Consider the following 15,130-nt stretch of genomic DNA (forward strand, 5'->3'; position numbering starts at 1 on the left):
CTGGTGGACAATACAACAGGTGGCGGACTGTACACAAGTGGTGGACTGTCCACAGGTGACGGATGTACATTATGTGTCAGAATGTATATTAGGTGGTGGCCTGTACATCAAGTATTGAACTGTATGCACATGGCGGACTGTACATAGGTGGCAGTCTGTACAGCAAGTGGCGGACTGTACATCAGGTTGCGACTGTACATCAGGTGGTGGACTGGTGGACTGTACATCAGGTGGTGGACTGTACATCAGGTGGCGGAATTACATCAGGAGGTGGACTGTACAAAGGTGGCAGTCTAAACATCAGGTGGCACACTACGCAGATGGCGATCTATACAGCAAGTGGTGAACTGCATTAGCTGGCAGACAGTCGATCAGGTGGCAGTCTGTACATTAGGTGGTGGTCTGTACATCAGATGGCAAACTACTCAAGTGGCGGTCTGTACAGGTGGTAGACTGTACATTAGGTGTTGGACTGTACAGAAGGTGGCAGAATGTATATTAGGTGGTGGTCTGTACTTCAAGTGTTGGACTGTATCCACATGGCAGTCTTTACCCAGGTGGCAGTCTGTACATGAGCAGCAATTAGTACAGCAAGTGGAGGATTGTGCATTAGTTTGCGACTGTACATCAGGTGGCAGACAGTATGGCTGATGATGGACTGTATATCAAATGGCTGACCGTACATCAGGTGGTGGTCTATACCTAGGTGGTGGACTGTACATCAGGTGGTGGTCTGTACATAGGTGGTGGACTGTATATCAGATGGTAGTCTATATCTAGAGGTTGGACTGTATATCAGGTGGTGGACTGTACATCAGGCGGTGATCTGTAGATAGGTGGCAGACTGTACATAGGTGGTGGACTGTACATCAGGTAGTGGTTTGTACATAGGTGATGAACCATACATCAGGTGGTGGACTGATCATCAAGTGGTGGACTGTACATCAGGTGGAGGACTGTACACCAGGTGGTCAACTGTACACCAGGTGGTGGACTGTACATGAGGTGGTGGACCGTATGCCCTGGTGGTCTGTACATAGGTGGTGGACTGTACGTCAGGTGGTGGTGGACCTTACATCAGGTGGCGGTCTATACATAGGTGGTGGACCGTGTCTCAGGTGGCGGTCTATACATAGGTGGTGGACCGTGCATCAGGTGGTGGACCATACATAGGTGGTGGACCATACATCGGTGCCGGACTATACATCAGGTGGCGGTCTATACATAGGTGGTGGACCATACATCAGGCAGTGGTCTATATATTGGTGGTGGACCTTACATAAGGTGGTAGTCTATACATAGGTTGTAGACTGTGCATCAGGTGGTGGACTGTACATCAGGTGGTGGACCATACATAGGTGGTGGACCATACATAGGTGGTGGACCATACATAGGTGGTGGACCATACATAGGTGGTGGACCATACATCGGTGCCGGACTATACATCAGGTGGTGATCTATACATAGGTGGTGGCCTGTACATCATTTGGTGGTCAGTACACAGGTGTCAGACTATCCGCAGGTGGTGATCTGTACAGCAAGTGGTGAACTGTGTATCATATGTTGGTCTGTATGCACACGGCGGGTGGTCATTTGGAGTGTGTGCCGAGGGCTTTGTGAATACCGATGTCTGTGTCCAGAGCCCGTCTGTACAGACCACTGCATTGGCGAGCTCCTTCGCGTTGGCTGTGGTATTATTAAACTATGCTATGGCGCCAGCTCGCGTGGGCTCATGCTGCCTTCAGGGATGATGAGATTGAGAATCTCCTCGCTGGGAACAACCCGCTGCCACGTGAAGCCTCAACAGGGATGTGATCTTCTCTGTGTCAGAAGGACATGGGAAACAAGAGTGCAAGTCCATCTGGCCCCTCAAAGCTGCTCCACAATTTAATAGGATCACAGTTGATCTGTACCCCATTACCTTGATTCCTCTATTCTTCAAAAATCCACCCGTGTCTTAAATACATTCAATGAGGCAGCATCACTGTTTCATCGGGCAGAGAACCCCACAGATTCACCACTCTCTGGGAGAAGCAGTTCCTCCTCAACTCTGTCCTAAATCTACTCCCTGAAACGTCAGGCTGTGTTGCCAGATTCTAATCTCACCTGCCAGTGGAACCAACCTCCCTGCTTTTATTTTATCTATCCCTTCCATGATGTTGTTTCCATAAGATCTGCTCTCATCCTTCTGAACTCCAGTGAGTGCAGTCCCTGACGACTGAATTCCTCTCATGGTCTAACTCCCTCCTGTCTGGAATCAACCTGGTCAAACTCCTCTGCACCACCTCCAAGGCCTGTCCCTCTGTTCTCTCAGGGAGCTGTGCCCTGAACTAGCATTGCCAATGGCTTGGCAGTCATAGCCTGGTGAGGTCCTGGTGCGATTGGCTGCCATGTGTGCTGCATTATTGTAGTCCCCGCCCCCAACAAGCACTGTGGTTTTGTGAGTTGTGGTCGGGTATGAGAGTTACTCACCCTGTACTCCTGCCCCTTCAGCTGTACAGAAAAAACTGGACAGGAACGAGCAGGCGATGGTGCAGAAGATGGAGCTACTGCAGGGTCTGGAGAGCAACGTAACAGAGCTGCTGGAGCGCATCCGTGAGCGGTCACAGTTCTACGGCTCCTGCACATGACTCCGGCGTCCAGGCCCTCCCCTCCCTCTCCGCTCTTAGCCACTGAGACCCTCTGCCTCTCCCACAGCTCTGATCCGAGAAAGAGGCACAGCGGTCAGCCATGGAACCGTGGAGGGCCTCTTGACTGTTCTCCAATGTTGGGGCGTTGCTGGTAAACTTGCTGCCGTGCAGGCCATGTCCACGAACCGACCGCTGTCTGTTCTATTGCCTCTGACACTGACCGCAGTCCTCACCCGTGCCATATCATTCAGTGATGAGGCTGTGCTCGGCACCACTTTCCTGCACACACCCCTCCAGTCACAACATTGACAAATCCATCAGGCACTCACTGGAAGACCGAGTGACCAAAACCTCCACAGCCTTGGGAAGAGAATTCCAGACATCCACTGCCCTGCGTCCTCACGATGAGACTGTGGACCCCAGACAGGGATCAGACTCATCTCTTTCCCTGTCGAACCTGTCACAACTTTGGACATTCTGAGCCCATTTCTCACTGGTCGAATCCCATAAAGACAGATGTAGACAGTTTAACCTGTCCACTGAGACAAATTACTCCCCTCCTTCCCCACTCACTACCCCCTCCTTCCCCACTCACTACCCCCTCCTTCCCCAACATGCTAGAACAACCACGATTTACTGTATGTTTCCTCCCCCTAGTATTAACATAGAGACGTACATCACAGTACAAGCCCTTCTGCCCACTGTGTTGTACCAGTCTAATAACCTACTCTGACTTTTGCCTAGAATTCTCCTCAGTTTCTCTCAGCTCCATGTCCCTATCTGATAGTAAAGGTTCCATTATTGTCACGTAACACTACATTTTAGGACGTAACATTCATGAAATTCTTTAACATTTGTCTACCGTAAGGCAGACAGAGAGTCGCCACTTTGTCCAGCGCCCCTCACGGAAACCTACAGTACCTGCTGTTCCTCAGTCGTTTCCCTTCCAAAGTACTGAGCCTGCTTTGCTGCCGAGTCTCTTAAAAGATCCTATTGTACCTCCTTCCACCACGGTTGCTGGCAGCCCATTCCATGCACCCACTACTCTCTGTGTGAAAAACATTCCTCTCACATCACCCCCCCCCCCCCCACTCAGGACAGGACTTACTCCCAAGCTCCTGAATATGCTGCCCCCCCCCCCCCCCCCCCCGTGTTAGCCGTTTCGACCCTCAGAAAAGGCCTCTGGCTGTCCGCACAATCAATGCCTCTCATCATCTTGTACACCTCTTTCAGGTCACCCCTCATCCTCCGTCACTCCAAGGAGAAAATACCCATCCTCACAAGCCACGCTCTCCAATCTTGGGAGCGTCATTGTAAGTTTCCTCTGCAACCTCTCTGAAGCATCCACATCTTTTAAATTTTTTAAAATTTTATGTCTTGCTCTGAGATGAGCAGAATTGAACACAATATTTCAAGTGGAGTCTAACCAGGGTCTTGTATAGCTGTGACATTACCTCACGGCTCTTGAACTCAATCCCACAGTTAATGAAAGTCAACACACCATACACCTTCTTAACAACAGTATCACCTGGTGCAGCAGCTTTGAGTATCCTATGGACATGGATCTCGAGGTCTCTCAGTTCATCCACACTGCTCGAAGTCCTCCCATTAACATTACATTCTGCCTTCATATTTGACCTGCTGCAATAAACCACCACATTTTTTGGGTTAAACTCCATCGACAACATCTCAGCCCAGCTCTCCATCCTATCAATGTGCCTTTGTAACCTCTGGCAACCTTTCAGATGATCCACAACATCACCCACTTCTGTGTCATCCACAAGCTTACCAACTCACCCTTCCACTTCCTCATCGAGGTCAGTTAGAACTATCACCAAGGTGGGGTGGGGTGGGGGGGGGAGGGTGGTCCAGAACAGATTTTTGTGGAACTTCCACTGGACACCAACCTCCAAAATATTGGGGATTAACGTCTATCTGTCACCACAGTGCCGAACCTTCCACCTGATCCACACTGGGCTGAGGGTCAGACACCCTTCCTCACTGCCCACAACAAACCCACCTTTTGAGTCTCCCACAAATATACACACGGCTGCTCTTACGGCCACATCCGTCATAGCCAGTGGTGCCAGGATCAGCCCCTGCAGTCCACCACTGGTCACAGACTTCCTTCACCAGCATCCTCACCCGCCCATCACTGACTTTACTCAACCAGCTCACCATGGATCCCATGGGCCTGAACCATTTACACCGAGCTGCTGTGTGGGACTTTCTCAATGCCCCACCAGTGTCCACATCAAGGATACAATCTACATTTCCCTTATTAATCTACTTCATATAAGAATCTAATTAATTAGAGGATCTTCCCTATACCCTCTGACCCTCGCTGACCCTCCCATCCCTGACTTTCCAAATGGTCATGTGTCCTATCCCTTGGGATTTTCCCCTTCCCTTATGGCTGCATGCAACTTCTTTTCTCTTTGGAGTGAAGAAGGATGAGAGGTGACATAATCCAGGTCTACAAAATTGAGCAGACACTTTCACACTGGCAACCTGCTAAATAGGCATGTGAACGACCCGAGTTGAGATACCGGATAGGGTGGACAGCCAGCACCTTTTTCCCAGGATGAAAGTAGCGAACACCAGAGGACATCTGTACAAGGTGAGGAGAGGAAAGTTTAGGGGAGATGTCAGGGGTATGTTTTTTTATTCACAGAGTAGTGGGGGTCTGGAATGCGTTGCCAGGGGTGGTGGTGGAGGCTGGTAGAATAGGGACATTTAAAAGACAGACACGTGGATGTAGGGAAAATAGAAAGTTATGGGTGTGAGGGAGGAAAGGGTTAGATTGTTGAGTAGGTTTTCATAGGTGCGCATGACATTGTGGGCCGAAAGGCCTGAACAGTGTTGGAATGTTCTATGTCCCATTTATTCTCTGCTTTCACTCAGGCCCAAGAGGCCAGTGTAGTGTCCACGTGTCCCCTGCGTTCCTCTCTCTCGGATACATGAGCTGTTTTGTTTTCATTTGACAACACGCTGTGGAGAAGCACTATATCGTAGCTGTATTAAGTGTCACAAATAAACACTAACTTCCCAGTATTGGTGGTGTTTCTGATTGTTGTTCGTGTGTACCTGTGGCTGAGGCCACTGTGAGCCGGGGTGTCATCACATCCATGGCTCCAAGGGCAGTGAGGGCCAGAGTTCTGGGGAGCAGCCAAGCACATTCCTGACGAGGGCCCTGGCCCGAAGCGTTTGCCATCTTTTCCTTCCCATGGACGTTGCATGACCTGCTGAGTTTTTCCAGCACCTTTGTGTGCTTTATTTTAGATAATCAGGATAAGCCATCCAAGTATTGATTTGGTTTTGACCTGGGCCTAGTCGTGGAGGGGAGATGTGGTCTCAGGACAAGGAATGGGTGCTGACTGCTAAGATTTGAAACCTCCGCTGAGAGGAGGGTGAACCTTTGGATCTGTGTCTCGGGTTGTGAAGGTGGATCCTCCAGGCCAGGACATCCCTGCAGGAGTTCTCCAGGGTGGGACAGGGGTGGGGATCTCCACCGAGGATTGCAGGATGACCCATTCCATCCACAGCTCCTGAGTCAGGAGCAGAGTGTGCCTGCGTGGAACAAGCCCCAGTCCACACTCCCACCCCCAGTGGAGCGGAGAAGTAGCTGTTTGCGCCACCCCTGATGTTTATTGCCATTCCTTGGCTGAAGCCCCACCACCACCGTCAGCATCCTGAGCTCCCCACTGACCAGCAAGGTGTGGAGACAACCTGCACTGTTGAACTTCATGCGTCTTTCACAATGGCTCAGGCTCGAAACGTCGGTAATATTTCTTTATCTCCTATGGATGCTGCAAGACCAGGTGAGTTCCTCCAGCATTTCTGTGTATTTTTACTTCAATCACAGTGTCTCCAGACTTCCGTGTTTCACTCATGTCTTTCACACCCTCAGTGGCAGCACTTGGGCTGATGTCACCCAGTGTGGTAACTTGTGTTTTCCCCCCTCCCCCCTCTCCTCTCCTCCCCTCTCATGATCTTCTCCCATACCAGACCATGCAGAATTCTTAGTAATGTATTTTTTTCGCTCTTTCTTTTAAAAATATTTTTATTGAGTTTAACATATAAACTTGCATACTGAATTTTGGGAAAACACCGAGCCAGTCATCTCATGAATGTACAAGTCTGGATGGAAAAAAAAAGATGGATGGAACCACGTTGAACAGTTCCTTCATCTACATGGGAAACAGGTTATTGAATTAATCGATGATAACCATGTTAAACCCATATTTGCCAAATTAATCCAAATAAAAGTTGTTAAAAAAGAAGACAAACAAACAAGAAAACTAAATCGAATTGACCCGCATCCTTGAATCAAGGTAACCTTTGTAAAAGGGAAATTATGGATCAGATGGCAACTTCCAGACACTGGACGGAGAATCTCCAGAGCATTCAAAATTCTTCCAGTCATGATAGTATCTATTGAATGGGCCCAACAACTTCACAAATTGAAACCTTCTATCTACAATGCTGTATCTAATTTTCTCCAAGATTAAATAGGACATTACATCACGGAACTGCTGTGTATGGGAAGGTGAAGTGTCGTCTTTCCATTTCAGTAAAATTGGAAATGGTTTTGGTGCTAAAATTAGTCGTAATTCCCATCTATCACTGGATTTAGTGAGATAAACAACCAGCAGAATTAAACTATCACCTTTAAATGACCCCACCATAAGCACAGGTCTCAATGTATTTGTATGCTTTCATGTGGTTTAAGTTAAAATTCGGGAAGAAAACTATGGAATTCAAAATAAAAATTATATGAATACTAACGACAAAATTGTTTTGTAAAATATTTGTACATTGAATTACAACATCACTAGTAACATTATTAGAATCAGAACGGAAATCTTTTTTAAATTTTCAACTTCTTTTCCTTTAATTACCACTTAATTCTCAAAAGTTATTGATCTTGGATCACAAATACTAATTCCTACAATATTGTACCTGAAACACCAGAAAATCTGACAAAAACACTATAAAACACCAGCAGCAATGAAAACAACAGCCAGCGCTGGGGGGCGGGGGGAGAACTCGGCCGTGCGGGCGAAACCCTGCGGGAACACGGCCACGCGGGGGGGGGGGGGGGGGGACTCGGCCGCACGGGAAGAAACTCTGCGGGAACTCGGGCACGCGGGGGGGGGGGGGGGATCATTAATTCCCAGCGCGTTTACGGAAAATGTTTTTGTTGTTATAACCAACTGCGGGGATATTTTTATTTAAAATAAAATATTTCTGCTGAAGCACAAAAATGTTATAGACATTCATTTCGGTGGCACCCGTTGCGGTCCACACCCCCCCACCCCCCACCACCCCCCACTCCTCACCCGCCCCCCCAAACCCTCGCCCCTCACTGTTCTATCCCAGCACGATCCGCCTTGCTCTGCTGAGGTTGTGCTGCCTGGATAGCGCGCCGCGCAGAACAGCATGTCTCAGTGGCCCTCGGTCCCTGTGACAGACAACTCCGTTCACCGGTCGCCAGTGCGTCCTGCCTGGGACCTGCAACCGAGGTCGAGCGCTGGAGAAGGACAAGGTCGGTAAAGCCCTACTTGCCCCCCACTTCCCGGCCGGCTCTGGAGCAGGAAACCTCGCTCCGACCGTCTCTGCACAAAGTCTTGGCCACTGGCGGAGAGAGGGGGCTGGTTGGGGGGGGCTGGGAATTCCTGGTGTTCAAAAATAACTGAGCGTGGGATGGGACCCAAATCCTGGGCTGGATCAACAAAAATCGGAGCAGATCTCGGAGATCTCCGTGATCTCGGAGCCCGTCGGTCCTGCTCCACACTCCGTGGCCTCCACAAGCCCCTCATCCACACTAATCCCTCATCCCTCCTTACCGAGGAAGCAATGAAGACTGGACCCCCAACCCAAGAGATATCATTTCCCCTTGTGGTTTGCCCCCTTCCCGGGTCTGTGTTCTCCCACCAGAGGAACCGACCTCTCCCCACACACCCTGTCCAGGCACCTGTCCCCTCTCTGGATCTTGTAAATTTCAATTGTCCACTCTTGGTCATCCAGCACACACCCACTCTCTCTCTCTCATACCCACACACAATCACACACACTCTCTCATACACAATCACAAATACACAATCTCACACACATACTATCACACACACACATACACACTCTCTCACACATATACAATCACACACACACCATCCCCCTCTCTCTCTCACACACACAATCTCTCTCACACGCACAAATTCTCACACACACATTCACAATCTCACACAAGATCATATATACACACACTTTCTGATCATTCAGTTCATCTATTTCTGAGATTAGAGCAGTAGAATTCAAACTGCCTCCAAACTCACATACAACTTTAAGTAATCCCAGTGACATCGGTGCTCTGTGATTAATAAGGGATTGCATAATGTGAGTGGGAAGGGAAGGTTGAGAACCACTGCTCTAGACCCAATTGTGACTGAAATATTTTGCTTGAGAATAATTGTCATTGGCCCATTTCCTTTGGAGTAATGAAACCCTGCACATAACGAGTCAATGAGGTACCATTTAAACAGTGGTTTTCAAACTTTTTCTTTCCATCCACATCCCATCTTAAGCAATCCCTTACTAATCACAGAACACCGATGGCACTGGGATTACTTAAAGTCGTATGTTTAAAGTCAGATGAGTGGAGAGGGGCAGTTTGTAAAGCACTGGATTACACCCCTAACGTCGAAGTACTCGAGATGGCAGAGGTCGACAGCATCGAGTCCACGCTGCTGAAGATCCAGCTGCGCTGGATGGGTCACGTCTCCAGAATGGAGGACCATCGCCTTCCCAAGATCGTGTTATATGGCGAGCTCTCCACTGGCCACCGTGACAGAGGTGCACCAAAGAAAAGGTACAAGGACTGCCTAAAGAAATCTCTTGGTGCCTGCCACATTGACCACCGCCAGTGGGCTGATAACGCCTCAAACCGTGCATCTTGGCGCCTCACAGTTTGGCGGGCAGCAACCTCCTTTGAAGAAGACCGCAGAGCCCACCTCACTGACAAAAGGCAAAGGAGGAAAAACCCAACACCCAACCCCAACCAACCAATTTTCCCCTGCAACCGCTGCAATCGTGTCTGCCTGTCCCGCATCGGACTTGTCAGCCACAAACGAGCCTGCAGCTGACGTGGACTTTTTACCCCCTCCATAAATCTTCGTCCGCGAAGCCAAGCCAAAGAAAATGATTAGAATAACAGCAGAACAAGGTGGAGGTGAAGAACTTGTTGAGCAGCATCTGTGAGGAGGAGTTGATGCCTTCAGAGCTTTCAAGGGCAGGTTCTTGTCATTAACTGCTTTTCTCCCTACAGTTTTCATTTTGTGTTTTGTGCTTTATTTCAGATTTCAATGCCTGCAGTTTTTAGATGAATTTTTAAATTCCCGTCCTTTTATCCTGGAATGGCAAATTGTCAGAGTAACTCCGAAAGTGGTTGTGAATCCATTCCAGATTGAGTCTCCTTCAGGATGGACAATCCATCCATTCCCAGGCTCGCTGGGAGGAGCTGCACGCTCAGTCGGTCCGATCCCAGGCGGATCCCGGCCTGAATTTGTGCCTCTCTGTGACTGGGCGGGTCCCGCAGACCGGTGTCCGCTCCCCGGACCGGAGCTGTCAGTCGGTGCACGGCTCCTGGACCCCTCTCTGTTGGCAGGTGCACACCGAGAGATCGCCCATCGCAGCGGAACCGCCGGAAAGTTGGGTCGCTCAGCAATCCCGTGCGGGATGTACCTCCTGCTCTTTGTCGTCTGCGGTGAGTGGCGCCGGGATCGCAAACTCTGCGGGAACGCGGGGGAAACTCGGCAACGCGGGGGGAAACTCAGCCACGCGGGCGAAACTCTGCGGGAACTCGGCCACGCGGGGGGAAACTCGGCAACGCGGGGTGGAAACTCAGCCACGCGGGGCGAAACTCTGCGGGAACTCGGCAACGCGAGGGGAAACTGCGGGAACCCAGCCGCGGGGGGCGTGGGAGGGGACGGGGACACACACTCTGCGGGAACCCAGCCACGCGGGGGTATATCTGTGGGAACACGGCCACGTGGGTGGAAACTCGCAACTTCCACCTCCCCCTTCATCAACCCCTCCACTCCCACCTCCCACTCTCTCCTCACACCCCAACCCACTCACCCCATCTCACTCCCGCTGCTCTCATCCCCAAAATCTTATCCCCACACTCGTCTACCAACTCCCTGCTCCTCACTAGCCATCCCCCACAAAGAACCCTGTCCTCAACTCCCACACACAGGATCTTTCCAACAGACCCACTCTCACACTCATTCTCACCTTCTCACGCACATATTCATTAACGCACTCACCCTGACACACATGTACCCTCTCTGACAAGCACATTCTCTCTCTCACACATACACACACTCTTTCACACATATACACACTCTCTCACTACACTCTCTCACACACATACTTTCTCACACACACACACACACACACACATGTACTCGCTCACTCACACACGTATTGTCTCTCACAAACACTCACTCACTCACTCTTGCAGACACACACACACATACAGGGTTGGAATCTAACAGAAAGGCTTCAGTGTGCAGCAGCAGGTTTGTCTGCCTATGTCCTGTTTACCCTGAGATTCTTGGCTTCTGGCCTCCTATTTAACTAATCCCTGGAATTCCTGCACTGGCAGTCCCTGCTGCTGACATTTCCCCCGGATTTCCTGTGTCACCTCCTGTTGCAGACTCCAGCTCCTGGCTGTGGGTGTGCCTGTCCTGTCTACTGCCCTCACTCCCTAGGTGTGGAGACTGAAGACCACCCAGGTCTGACTGGCTCACCCCTCATCCCCAACCCTCCTCCCAGGGCCACAATTCACACTACACAAGAATCAAAACAGCACAGCTTGGCATGAGAAGTAAAAGCTGGAAACCCAGCAGGCCAAGCAGCGACCACAGTGAGAGAAACAGCAAACACGTACGTGTCCGCACTGATCTGTGACCCCTGCCTGGGTCAGGCAGCGCAAGGAATGGAAGCATGAGGCCTCCAAATTGCCCCACCCTCTGTGAGTCCCCAAGGGGGCGGTGACACTCCTCTGGAGTTTGAATCGTTACAAAAGGTGTGAGCACGGGTGCCTCTGTCCAAGACAGACATGGCATCACCAGTGTGCTCCTCCTTTGCCAACCTGTGTTGAGCCATGGGCCATCAACGGTGCTGAGGTTGACAGCTTGGAGTTCCACATCTCCAGTCACTTGTCCTGGTCCAGCTGCGTCGAAGCAATGACTGGGAAAGTTCTTCGGTGCCTCTCCTCCCTCAGAAATGTGAGGATGTTTGTCATGTCACCCATCCCATAGGTGTTCCAGTGAAACCATCCTGTCAGGGTGCATCACAGTGGGGGACGGGAACTGCTCCATCCAAGACCACAGGGAATTGCAGGGGCTTGTGAACGTGGCTCAGACCCTCAAACACACTCCCCCTCCCCTCCATCACACACTCCCCCCTCCCCTCCGTCACACACTCCCCCCTCCCCTCCGTCACACACTCCCCCCTCTCCTCCGTCATGCACTTCCACCCTCCCCTCCATCACGCACCTCCCCCTCCCCTCCGTCACGCACCTCCCCCCTCCCCTCCGTCACGCACCTCCCCCCTCCCCTCCGTCACGCACCTCCCCGCTCCCCTCCGTCACGCACCTCCCCGCTCCCCTCCGTCACGCACCTCCCCGCTCCCCTCCGTCACGCACCTCCCCGCTCCCCTCCGTCACGCACCTCCCCGCTCCCCTCCGTCACGCACCTCCTCTCTCCCCTCCGTCACCCACCTCCCCTTCCCCTCCTTCACGCACCTCCCCCTCCCCTCCGTCACGCACCTCCCCCCTCCCCTCCGTCACGCACCTCCCCCCTCCCTTCCGTCACGCACCTCCCCCCTCCCCTCCATCACGCACCTCCCCTCTCCCCTCCGTCACCCACCTCCCCCCTCCCCTCCGTCACACATCCCCTCAGAGCTGGATTAACATAGTAGCAAAAGTAATATATATTATGGGCCCCGCATTTTCAAGGGCCCCGCGTTAAACACTTGCTGACTTGTTCTGTCACTTTATGTACTATGCATTATGAACAACTGACCGAGTGTTAAACCTAAACATTTTCATCTTTGTGCAGTGGTTACCCAAATTAAAAGGTGATAATGGCTAAAATCGCTAACCAATTATCAACTTTAATCAGGGTTATTAATGCAGACGATGGGGGCGTGGTATCTCATTGCCGCTGCACAATCTGTGTGTGTTTGTGGGGGGTGTGGAATTGATGGGAAATATGAAGCTTGGTGGTCGGGAAACCGATTATAACTTCATCTAAGATGTAATCACTGAATATAGAGTGATCTGAGAAAGCTAGCATCATTTTGTTCAGAATAATGACGTCTGCATCAGGGGCTAGAGCCTCAAGTACAAGGCCATGAGCTGCCACCACACTGGGACCCTGGGTCAGGGGAGTGGGGGTGGGAGTGGGGTTACACTAGCGTGGCTATTTCAAACTTTCTAGAACGGAGAACATTCAGGGTCACTGCCTCCTTCCATCACATACCAGCCCCCGTCACGCCGACCCCCCTGTCACACTGACCCACCGTCACGCCCAACCCCCCTCTCCTCTGTCACACTCACCCCCTCCCCTCCGTCACACACACCCCTCCCCTCTGTCACACACACCCCCTCCCCTCCCTCAACTCTGTCTACACCTCCCACTGCCTTGGACTAGCAGCTAATGCATTAAAGGACTTGTCCCATCGGGCCACACACTCTTCAACCTCCTCCTGTCAGGAAGAAGATTCATGAGCGTGAGATCACACACCCCCAGATTCAAGGAGTTTCAAAACCTACTGTTATCAGGCTCCTGAATGATCCCCACACTAGATAAACTAAGCTGCCTTTGCTCCATCCCAATTGATCTCTCTGTAACTCTGCCCCGCTAACCCGTACATACATATTCAGCTGGACTGCTCGCAAAACTAACTTATTCGCTATACTTGAGCCGATGACAATAACCGTGGGCAAGCTGTTGGATGAGCAGGTTTCCAAGAGGGAAATTTCCACCCCATGCCAGCTGTTGGCATGCACCCCTGGTTGGAGGCTCTTCCCCCATCTATCTGCCAGGATCTTCCCCTCCTACACCTTCCTGAACCCTGTGGAGCATGGGTCAAACTCTCCCAGGGGTTTGTGGTGGGACAACCCTCTCAGTCCAGGAATTAGCCCAGTGAACGGTCCCGTATCTCGCGTGGAAAACGCTCTCGCTCTCCCCCCCTGGACCTCATGCAGGATCCCCAATGATGCTTCCACCACACCATGTACAGTTGGACCTTGGTGCTATGCACCAGACGGTGAGCAATTTGCCTCCCTCAGGGGAGGGGGGAGGTCTCCCCTCACGACCACCCACTTCCTGCCCCACCTGTGGCAGAGTCCACAGGAGATTCAAGATGAAATATTTGCACAGTCAACACACTCCCTCTCCAATCACCCTCTTGTAAACACTGACCCCCAGTAAAATGCCTTCAATTATTCCAAACGGCTGCACATTGTTGCCGTGGAGATGCGGAGGTCAGCCGGCTGAGCTGTGGATTGGGTGATCCTGGGTCCAGGGGAAATGAGGCTGGAGTGCTGTGGGTCCTACATCCCACGAACTGGTGAACTAGTCACCCCTATTCTGAGCTGGGACCCTGGGGCCAAAGGGAAAGGCTTGAGGGCGAGTTCAGACCCTCTGTGAAGGAATGCTGAGTCCCCATTGAGTGAAGGGCGGCTTCGGTCGGTCCTGTCCTCCGCGGGATTACCTCCACACCAGCCCTGCTTGCACCTCACTGGGGGAGCAGGGTGAAAGAGAAGGCAGGCGAAGGCTTGGCTGTGGGGCAGGGGTCCAGACTCTGGTAGTTCCTTTGCAAGCATGCCACGCAGAAGACCACCAAGTGAAGCAGCATTGAGAGCAGGACCGGAGCGAATGGGCTGTTCAGCGCCTTGAACCTGTTCTGCTGGACCACTGGTGAGCCATCTGTTTGCTGCCCAGAAATTCATCCTTCTCTGCTCTGACGAATTCTGAGCTTCACCCCTCCCCAGGGCTGAGAATTCCAAAGCCTCGCCGTCATCGGAAAGCATCTCAATCCATAACAGCTGCCCCTTCATTCTCAAGCCATCGCTCTCGTTCCCAGTCCTGGGTTAGAATGGAAATGCGCAGGAGACCCTGGAATCTGGAGCAGGTTGAGCAGCATCCATGGAGGCAGAGGGATAATCGCCATCTTGTGTCGTCCCGCTGCATGGCCGTGAAAAACGAGAGGTCATCCACCCTGGTGGAAAATAGAAACAGGGTGTTAGTTAAAATGGCATGTGATTGAAAGATGAAGTACTTTTCAAGTGAGGAGAGTCTGAAAGTTTGTGTTCAGAGGAAGCTGTGTGTGCTCCGGCCCAATTTGCTGGCACACACAGAGGTGGATGTCACAGGCAGGGGAACGCAGGGCTCCTTTGTTTTAATTTTTTTTAAATTTAGACATACAGC

The 15,130-nt window shown here is 51.4% G+C and overlaps 2 protein-coding genes across 6 annotated transcripts in view; both read left to right on the forward strand.

Moving 5' to 3' along the window:
* lamb2l (laminin, beta 2-like) overlaps positions 1 to 5,684 on the forward strand; it is a 152,613-nt gene extending 146,929 nt beyond the window's left edge. For all 5 annotated transcript variants that reach the window (XM_069939468.1, XM_069939473.1, XM_069939470.1 and 2 more), the window contains exon 35: positions 2,494 to 5,684. In XM_069939468.1, the coding sequence (XP_069795569.1) occupies positions 2,494 to 2,630 (137 nt within the window). In that variant the 3' untranslated portion in view covers positions 2,631 to 5,684. The remainder of the gene's footprint in view (positions 1 to 2,493) is intronic.
* A 4,595-nt stretch (positions 5,685 to 10,279) lies between these two features.
* Positions 10,280 to 15,130, forward strand: part of LOC138764100 (laminin subunit beta-2-like) — a 105,959-nt gene continuing 101,108 nt past the window's right edge. Inside the window, exon 1 of the mRNA XM_069939475.1 lies at positions 10,280 to 10,392. Coding sequence (XP_069795576.1) covers positions 10,365 to 10,392 — 28 coding nt within the window. The 5' untranslated portion in view covers positions 10,280 to 10,364. The remainder of the gene's footprint in view (positions 10,393 to 15,130) is intronic.

This window comes from Narcine bancroftii, chromosome 5 (assembly GCF_036971445.1).
Source record: "Narcine bancroftii isolate sNarBan1 chromosome 5, sNarBan1.hap1, whole genome shotgun sequence".
NCBI classification, from domain to species: Eukaryota; Metazoa; Chordata; class Chondrichthyes; order Torpediniformes; family Narcinidae; genus Narcine; species Narcine bancroftii.